This window comes from Hippocampus zosterae, chromosome 5 (genome assembly GCF_025434085.1).
Source record: "Hippocampus zosterae strain Florida chromosome 5, ASM2543408v3, whole genome shotgun sequence".
NCBI classification, from domain to species: Eukaryota; Metazoa; Chordata; class Actinopteri; order Syngnathiformes; family Syngnathidae; genus Hippocampus; species Hippocampus zosterae.
In genome coordinates this window covers 8,539,535-8,549,984 of record NC_067455.1, presented here as the reverse complement: position 1 = coordinate 8,549,984, position 10,450 = coordinate 8,539,535, and the positions used below count along the sequence as shown (strand labels likewise).

At 41.1% G+C, this 10,450-nt stretch overlaps 2 protein-coding genes across 2 annotated transcripts in view; one reads left to right on the top strand and one right to left on the bottom strand.

Annotated features, from left to right (window-relative positions):
* meox2a (mesenchyme homeobox 2a) overlaps positions 1-10,450 on the top strand; it is a 32,588-nt gene that overhangs the window by 1,653 nt on the left and 20,485 nt on the right.
* On the bottom strand, positions 692-3,639 carry sostdc1a (sclerostin domain containing 1a). The gene is made up of 2 exons (XM_052065897.1): positions 3,428-3,639; positions 692-1,238 (listed from the first exon to the last, which is right to left on the bottom strand). Exons 1-2 carry the CDS (start codon positions 3,627-3,629, stop codon positions 778-780), a joined length of 663 nt encoding a protein of 220 aa, XP_051921857.1. The 5' UTR covers positions 3,630-3,639; the 3' UTR covers positions 692-777.

Below are 10,450 nucleotides of genomic sequence, written 5' to 3'. Positions count from 1 at the left end.
CAGTGGAACATAAATTCCATGATAGCCAACCTTAATTATTTTAACCCCTGGTTTATTCCAATCAATTCACATTAATTATCATGGAAAGTTTCCAACTTTGAAGATTCCTGTAATTGGAACCCTATTAACTGTTTGGTGCCACTTACTGGTCTTGGATGTGGTCACCCCCAAAAAATATTAGCACCACTACATGAGACAATGCATGTTTGTCTCAATAAAAGATTTTTTTCACATTATTAAAATAACAATGAAGTCCTTATATCTCTAATCAGGCAAAAATCAAGTCCAGCCTTTTGAGAGACGCCATAATCCACGTAGACCATCTCACCATGATGTCACTTATACTTCCAGGTGGCAGAGGCTTCAGAAAATTTCGATGGTACAAACTGTAAACGAAGACTTTGATGCCATTTGACCAAGGCAGAGTAGAGTCATTGGAAATCAGGCTGAATGGCTTGAGTGATCATTTTTAGTTTTCAATTAAACTGCCATCATTGTTACATGAGGTCAATTGAGTTGGAAAGATGCAATTTACATTTCAAAAGGTGAATTGATTCAAGGATAGAAAAGTTCCTAAAACCCCTCTAAGGTGAATTCAGAGATTAGTTTCTAAATATATATGTTTGACAATAGCTGGAGCCCCCAAACACAAAAATGTTTTGTCATGGTTTTTCAGTTGGGTTCACTTGCATTCTGCCACCCGGAAGTAGCCCGCATTCCTATTTTTGACAAACATCATGAAATAGTCTTCTGACAAGGCCTCAAAGCCTGCGGTCCTCATGGTTCAGTCTGGTGCCAGTTTTGGCTCATGTGCTTCTTTCCCAGTGACTTTCTGCTCTTGGATTTATGTGGGAGCTGCGTCTGTGGGGGAATCAGAACCCCAAACTTGTGTCCCGAATCCGACTCATTGTTTTGCCTGGAGAACCTCTTGCACTTACAGGAAGTGACCACAGTGATTTTGTATGTTCTGGTGCTGCCGTCCTGGCATTGTAGCCTGATGCGCTGAGTACGGGTTTTGTCATTGACACAGCGCCAGTCTGGGTTACTGCCGGTAGCTGTACTATGGCGAGTCCAGAACTTTTTGGACTGGTGGGTGCCACCGATCCAGTTGTGAAGCATTTGAGCCGGAAGACACTCGCCGGCGCACACCAGCTCCTTAATGGGGTGGGTGCTGGTGCAGTGGCCATCCGAGATGTACTTGGTAGACCTCAGCTCTCTGCAACCCATCTGGCTTCGCTCTGGGAGAACAAACCCAAAACTCGGTCAATAAACAGACAGAAAACGACAATTCACCATGATGTCACACGTTCCTATAGATGGCGAATTCCGATGCGTTCTGCAATGCATCTGCTAGTAAACAAAACCTTCCATGTCATTTGACCAAGGTAGAATGGTTAAAGAAAAACAGGGGGAAAGGCTTGAATGGTTGTTTGCTTTATGGGTGGGACAGAAAGTCTCATTCACAAGGCTATGTATGTCTCTTTTGTTTGGCTAGTGCTCTTCTCTACGGCCGGTGTTTGAATTCGTGATGTGTCAGTCGAAAAGATGTTGTGGTTTCTCTGTCCTGGCTGCTCAGTCCGATATGGTATAGTCAACCAAAGGCTGTGAAAAAAAAACAAACAAACAAACATTTGGGACAATTTGCTGCTGAGATTCCACAATGTCTGATAAACTGTTCAACTAAAGTAGGATTCAATTGCAAATGTAATCCAAATAATGACAAACATGACGAAACTCCCAGGTCATTTTTCAGAACCCTTCAGGGCCAATACCCCTGAAAATACAGTACTGTACATCCCTTAACCGTTTCTCCCCTTGAGAATTCACTCAAAGTCATTGATGAATGCACGGGAGGGCCAAGCTGCTCAAACACAAACACGAGAACCCTCCACACCCCCCAAAAAAGTTTGGATATTCATACAAGCAGTAAGTAAATGACAGAATGTTTTTTTTTTTAAATTTTGCTGCAGGCTGCAAATTGTCCCCTGCTGTAATTCAAACCGGCATCCATTCATAACATCACACGCCTCCCTGACAATGGCTGCCTTTCCATGACAGCGGTTGATGAATCGCGAATGACTTCACCACAGGAGATGTCATCACCGAGTCGATGACCTCAAATGGAATGATGCCATTCGAAATGCGCTTCATTGAAACTAGTGAGAGTGTTTATGGTTTGTTTTCATGTCATTTGCGATCATAAAAAAACATATACTGCTTGGCTACTACTACTACTATTAATAATAATAAATATGTTCATCCTCATTACTAATCGAGAAATACGACGACAAGAATAATAAAAATAAAATAAAATGATAAAATACTAGTCTGGGCTCTGTTGACCATTAATTGATCTTGGCGGCCTCTTGTGCCCGAAGTAGGTGCTAAGTTCCCTGAAGGACTTACTAAAAACTCCTAATAGAAAAAAAACCCCTATCCCATCACCGTACATTCCTGCTTTGAACAAATTGCATCGCCATATATGCAGTGCATCTTTGTATATCCAAAGCCATCATTTTTCAGGAAAGAAAAACAAAACATGTCTGTTGATCCATTAAAATTACACTGACAATGAGAGCAACATTTCAAATTGGGATTAACCAATTTGGACATTGGAGCTTTTTGCTCAGGCCCAGCAATATAATGTTTTTTTTTCATTTTTTTTTCTCCCTCCCACATTATTTATTTCAAATGCATTCTTGACTTTTTAAAAATGGATTCATCAAATTAAATAATTGTGATTTCTTGTGAACATAGAATAACAACTAATCAAATTATAACAAGTTTACAAATATATTTAACATCTTTCTATTTTTTATATTGTTTTGAATGATAAAATAAGTACTGGTATGAATAATAAAGAATGAATTATTAAATTGCACAATTTTATATTCATTTTGTATTCTGTGAAATAGGCATTAAGTATTATTAAATTTGTTTCATGACTAATTAAATAAAACAATGTGAATAAATTCTTTGAACAAAAACATTTTATGTAGACATGACATCTTTTCCCTTTGTTTTGATTATTTTTTTTTTACTTCATCTACAAAGCACGATTAATCAACATGGAATCCACTATACTTTTTCTGTAGTAATTGACAGTGCTTTTCATTTTTAGAGACTCATCTCTAAATAATGTTTACATTTTTTCTTTTTTTTTGTGCTGCCCTATCTGTTGATTTTAAAATCAAATATGGTCATTCTTTGAATGAAAAACAATCAAGTATCATCCATTCTTAGTTACAAAATCATCCACGCAACGAAGGTTAACATCCTCTCTGCAAATTTTTGTCTTGACTTAATGTACATCGATACATTCCAGATCCTGCGCAAACCAACATAATACAGTTGTATATATATGTATATTTTTTAAAGTCCCAGTAATGGCGTTTTAGGAGTCAGGTTCTCATTGATCTCATCTTACCGCTTCGGTCCCGCCCTGCCGCTCTCCCACCGGCTCGAGCCTGGTTCAGGGATACATTTCCTTGCTTCGCGTCCTCCTGCGGCGGCCCGACGTCGGGCAAGAGGCCTCCCGCATGCTCGGTGGCGTCGTTGTTGAGGGCCTGGCTGCTCCACAGGAGGATGCAAAGTAAAAGCAGCGAGTGTGAGAAGGACTCTTGGTGCATGATGGAAGAAGAAGAGGAGGGAGTTAGTGATGAAGAGAAAGATATTGCAGCTGGTTTTATACGGAGGAGGGGTTTTAAGGTGCTTCTGTTTGGGTGGGTCACGAGATTGGAGAACACCCACTTCTTGTATTTGATTTTAAAAAATGACAGACTTGAGAATATTATTAGTCTTACTTTATTTCTATATCATGGATTGCCACTGTACACTGTAGCACTTTTTAAAGTGAAAAGTGACAGATGACTGCAAAAAAAGAGAATAAAACATTGTAATCCTCAACACCAAAACGTTCAAGTAATTGAATAATGCTCAACTGTTATGACCGACTTGTTTTGTGGCTTTTGTCATGTGAAGTGGTCATGAGCGCCTGAACACTGTGATGTCGTTTTCAGTCGACCTGCAAGTGGCAGTACAATACAAAATGGCCGCCCACTGAGGTGGAGACAAACAAGTGGATTTTCTTCTGCTTGATTCATGTTGCACAAATGCAATCTTAATCCAAAGACCTTGTTTTGAATTGCGTGGGTTCACAGAACATATTTGCAAAGGACATTGTGGACTTCACTCCCCCTTTAAAATGGAATGGAATGAAACATTCGACTGCTGTCAGGCTATTGAATAGACGGTCCTGAAAACCTGGACTCAGCCCCACTCGGCCATTTTACTAAATTATTTATTTTTGTACTTTTTGTCTTCTACATTCTCCCTTTCATAATTTTGCTGCTGTAAATTGGGAGTTTCTCCATTGTGAGACAAAGTTTTTTTTTTTAATCTTAAATTATCTTTAAAAATTCATAACCCGAATTATGGGTCAGTGGTCGGGGGGGTAGGGGGGTTGTCTGTGTGTCTGTCTGTCTGCTTCACAAAAAGCGTACATACACTATCATGTTCACAGTCAACAGTCAATGGGGGCGATATCTGTTGATCAATTCCGCTACTTTATTCTTGTAGTTGCTTTGTCAGTTTCCCCCCACTAGATGGCCAAATTGCACTTCTCAAGGAGATCTCCTCAGGCCATTCGTCAAACGGAAACGATCAAGTTCAAGTTTATTTCTTCAAGCCGAACACATATTTGAGTTCATTTGCCATATGGAATTAGCTAGAAACTCTTAGCTTTGACCCAAATAAACTATACTTATTGTATAATATTCCATTGACATAGCAACACACAAAGGCTGAAGTAGATTTTTTACCTCTTCCATTTAAAAACGCCAAAGGAAAAGCAAAACATAGCACACAAAGTTGATCCTATGATGTTGGAGCACTGGTGATATCATGTTTTGAACTATCAAGTGTTGGCGTTCCAAATGTACACGTATATACATGCCTTTTCGTATAAAGTCCTTTTTTATTTTTCATAATGGTGACACCTTAGAATGTGTTTGACTCTTGTTGGGTGCAAATGTTGTAAGTTTGTGTTTTCAAATAATAACTACTGCATTGAAGAACGCGAAACACAAAGATATGAAAAGTCTCCCAACCCCAAACATCAGCAGAGTTTATATTTATATTCGTCCATAATTTCTTCTTTTTGCTGCCCAATCTGGCCTGAGCGTTCCCACCCAAATATTTCTCCCATCCCAGAGAACCCCGAAGGGCCAAACGAATTCCACATTTCTCTACTCCCAGCGCTGTCACAGCTCCATCTGCACCTTATTTAATGTTATATATTTTAAACGGAACATTTTTACATCATATTTAAGGTTCTTTAAACCGACAATCTACCATATTTACATACATTTAATGTTGCCTATGCCTATAATGCAATGCTGCTCACTTGTTTTCTTTTATGCCCGCTGAGCAAGAAGAAAATATTTTGCGCCCCCCTGCCAACTCTCCGCCGCAACTTAATTAACAAAAATTGTGTGCAAAAATGTTAGATGGTACACCACCGCATTACATTGTCGCCTCAATAAAAAACAAAAAAGCAAGAAAAATAGATACAATACAATACAGAATACTCCTGCTCCGTGCATACATAATGTACTGTATGCCTGGAATTTACCATACTTAAAGTATATGTAATGTTCTAAGCACATTTTCATATTATTTCATGTTCTGCATGCCTCCAAGTATATTAAATGTTGTTGTATGGTTTAATTTCTGCTTGTACCCGACGCTTGTCCGTGTCCTGGACTTGTCCTCCATGTGGCTTGTCCCCTGGAGTCTTGGATGGTTCTGTGGTGGTCCACAAAGCATATGGCGGCCAGCGGTGTCGGGTTGTGCTTCACCGCAGAGGGGGTCCGGACTCGGTGAGGCGCGGGCCTCGCGGTGAAGTGGTTGGCAGGGTTGACCCAGGTTAGATTCCAGATTTTGTGCGTAGTTTGGTGATTGATGGGATTTCAAGGTTGGAGGTTGAAACATTTTGACACTAAAATATACTGTATGCTAATGATGGATCTGAAAAGTAATGTTTTAAGATGCAAATACATTATTGTATTTTTTTTTCTTTTGATATCCACTATAATCACATTTAAGACAGTACCGTAGTAGACAGGAGACATTGCAGCTCAAAAAACTACAGTGCTGTACTGTATTGCGTGAATTCCAGTTTTTGTATCAATTTTGCAAACATTTGATTGCAGATCTTTTTTTTTGAATCAATCTGCAAATTTAAAATTCCGTGTTCAAGTTTGCTAAATTAAATTTTTTTAGAAACATGAAAATAAGTTTTGCTTCTGTTATTGCTGCCCATGTTTTTCTAATGGAATTTTAAAGCGCCAAATCAAGCCCCAAGTCTCTCTCCCAAATCGGTGTAATAACGACGCCGTAGAGACCAATTCCGGATGATCTTTCCCATGAATGTGTGCCCCTTACTTTCTTTTTTTACCCAGCTCTCTGCAGGAGTTGCTCGGTGAAATGTACTTGTTGGACTGCAGTGTAGTGTACAATGGCCACCCAATATTTGCAGGGGATAGATGGGGACCGGCCTGCCCTGCGTAGAGCGAGAACTCTCGTTTACTTGACACCCATTGAAATGTATTGTGTGGAAAATAAAATAAAACATAAATAACCCCAAACATTAGTTGAAAAAAAGGCATTTCCGACCTTGAAAAAACTCTGTTGTGAATGTGCATTTATCCACCTTTCACCGACAGTTGCAATTGTTCACCCCTCAGTGGGATCGCGGGCCGTAGCGCTGTATATCTGTTGTGTAGTGACCTACCCTGTAAGGTAGAAGAAGAAGAAGAAGAAAACCTTTATTAGTCTCGCAATGGAGAAATTCCAGATTCACAGCAGCAAAGTTATGAAAGGAAGAAGTAGAACAACAAAAAAATAGGAGCTGCTGGAAAGGCACCCACTCTCGCGGCGCCATTTTGAAGTCAAAGTCAGGTAGTTTTAGAGAGTGTGGTACATTACACAACAACTTTCGACAGCTAAACTACGTCTGACTACACTAAAACTTAGCCAGCACTCTGGCCCTGTGAAGATGAAGCAGAAATGTGATAGGTTCAAGAAGTTTCATTGGTAATAATCTTCCAATTCCAGATAAAATTGCCATGGCAACACACAGAGGCTAAAATCTGATTGGACAAATCTTCCAATGGAAGATACACTGGAAGTGTAGCCAAGTCTGATGTTAAAAAAATAAAAAGAATAGACCATTGGGCAGAATGAATACCACTCTGGGACACAAAAATGGTAGTTTGTAAGTGGAGGTTCGTGCCTCTGATGACGTGACTGCTCACCAATGGTATCTTCCCTCCTTTACTCCTTGTCGGTCTTTTTTATTGCAGTGATGGTGGCCTGTTCATCCAGCTTCCTTCCCAAAATGTCTGCCCCGACCACAGGCCCTCGGTTGGCCCACAATTTTTTTTTTTTAATCCCTTCCCTCCACATCCGTCATGTCTTCATTACCCAGCTGGGCAATGGGTGTAGACCCACATTTAGGTCATTTCCTCCCGCTTGGACCGGGGCGAGCCGTCAATGGCAGGGGCCGCCAGATTGGAAGCCCCGGGTTGCCATATTGAGGATGGACCTAGTTAATCTAATTAGAGAGTGGAAGAAAGAGGCCCAATGGGGCCTGTGGTGTTTGAAAAACAAAAAAAAATTCCAGTGTGGTAATGTCTGAGTGGCTGATTCTTCCGAAACAGGAGCCAGTGGCACTCTATCCTGAAGACGGCCACAAACCTTACAAATAGAGGTGGCAAAAGTTCTCGCAATTGAAGTACAAGTATAGATACATAGTAGACTGTGGTAAAAAGTTGATGTACTGATTGATTCAGATCCCATACTGAAGTACTATAATGGTAGGAGAATATATTAAAAAAAGGGAAAAAAGCACATTTAGTGTATATATGGCAGTATTTGTGCGTTGTTTGTGTGTCTTTAAGGTCTAGTGATTAATGTCAGGAACTTGGCCGGATAGTTGACGTGAGCGTCAAGAATGTACAGCAGCTCCGAGGAAGCGTTTTCCATTTTCTATTTGCGTGTTTGACTGTTTGTACCGTTCTATAAATGGCTGAAAGTGCTCTCCTTGCTCACATGCAAAGGAGCATGCATGATGTGACCTTAGTTGTTCCATTCTTTTTTGTGCGATTGATTAAAACCTTCTCTCTCTTCGCAATCCGCTGAGATGAACAGAAGTATCTTATTTTGACATGGAGTCCCAAGTACCAATGTCTGTTTTCAAATGCGCACACGGTCAAAGTCAGTAGTCAGGAAAATAAATAATGTACTCAAATATTGATGCATGAAAAATTAATTGACTGTTAAGTATTTTTATCATGTTCCTACCACAACCACGTACAAAGAGAGAGGATTTATATCCTAGTACGGGTCAGCTCAACACAACTAAATCCGACGAACAAGCGCACGAAGAACAGAATAACTTAAGAACCGGTTCCCTTTTGGGGGGACCCTCCCCCCCAAATGTCAAAGCCTTTGCTTTGTTTTATGTCATGTGGTAGTTTTATTCTTCAGATGGAGGCGTGGCCATCTGTGCCAAGGAGCGAAGCCGATAATGAAGCTCTTTCTTGGGGAGACGATGGTGTGGGAGGCACCCCCCCCAACCCTTCTCAACCACCACCCATCCCGTTAAAAAAAACCTCTGCTAATTTGAGCCATAGAAGTGAGCCAGGTTATTGCTCCTCACTTGACCCCTCGCCTCAGATGTCACGCACACACATGCATACACACACACACACACGCCCACACACTAGTACACACACACTGACACATTCACAAGAACTCACACATTCACATTGCACATAGACGGAGGTACATGTATAAACAAATATGCGCAGACATAGACACACACACATGCACACGAACACACTGAGCCAAACACACGTACACACCCCAATAGGTGCCTAAAGATCAGTTTGGCCTCTTCACAAATTCGGCCTTCACGTTGGAACGTTTAAAAGGCGGCGGATCACTTTTCAAACCCTTTGCCCCCCCCCCCCCCCTCCCGAGCGCCCTCCCACCTCCACATGCTCCCACCCACAAATCACAACTGAACAGGCCTGACGCTGACCAGCAAATTGGCCTCCAGGTTTATAGCGTGGCTGCGTGAACTCTCGCACAAACAAATAAAATGCATATAAACGGCTCCGTAATTCATGCGGTCTACCCCACATTCTGTATCCCGACAAATACAACAAATTCGCCAAGGCTACGTTGACACGCTGTTCCCGCCGGCCAGCGCGGTCCCGTTTGCCTGAAATGTCGTGCGCTGTCGAATGTTGGCCATTTTTTTCCTTCTCTATTTAAGTCTTGCTAAGTGTTCTCACGGCCTATCATGAAGCGGGTGCTGAATCTGAGAGGCTTAAAGGCACACTATGGTTCAGCTTGTGGTTTATCATTCATGCCAGCACTTTTCCCTCCCGGCCTGTCACATTCTGGAGGGGTTCCTCATTTGGTATGATCTTTTCTGGCTTTCTATGGATGAATGGAGGATGCTCGGAGGAGTCGAACAATAAAGTCACAAATCCATTTATTGTACCAAAACGTGCAAAAGAGCCCATTATTCAGAATTACTGTGCGGTGCGGCAGGCATCCACAGCAATCACAGCCTGTCACATTTTCCCATCACGTTCCTCCGCTTTGTCTCAAAAACCATCCTGTTTTGCACATATTGGCCTGGAACAGGGTCACCAGGAACATAGTGTGAACTTAGCTCAAAATCCCATCCTTGTAATTGAGAGAGAGCGAGAGAGAGAGAGAGAAAGAGAATCTATCTATTTATATTGTGCGCGTGTGCGTGCACGCTGATTTTGAATCTGCCCCTTTTTTCATCAGGTTTTCATAATAAAATTAGTAGAACAATAACAATAATACAGTATCCACAAAATGTCATTCTCTTAGTTTTATGTTTAGTTTGACAGTGACCTTTGACTGAAAGTGAAAATAAACATATTGGACTCCCTCTTTTTTTTATTTTTAAGAATATTAACTAATTCTATCTGCCAAACTGCTGCTTGTTGTGAAGGCAGTTGGGTCACCTGTCACCATCCACCCCCTCGCATCTCAAGTCTGTGCTCGTAATTCAAAGCAAAGAATGGGCAAACGATTGACGGCTTTGCATCTCGAGTTTCTTCAGGCACTATGGTGTGTTTAACAGACTGGCCATTTTCTTTTGAAAGTGAAGGGCTATTCTCCTACCAGTCCATCATCCAATGACCAATTCTTCGTCTCCCCCCTTTGGAGGAAAGCATTTTGTTGAAAAATGTCGCAGATGTGGCGAGGAAAGCTGCCAAAAAGTCCTGGTTACTTTTTAAACCCCGAGAGGACTTTTTTCTTCTTCCGCTGAATTTCCTTTTCTTTTTTTTCTTTCTCTCTTTCATTCACTCTTTCTTTCTTGTGGAGAGCAACAGGAATG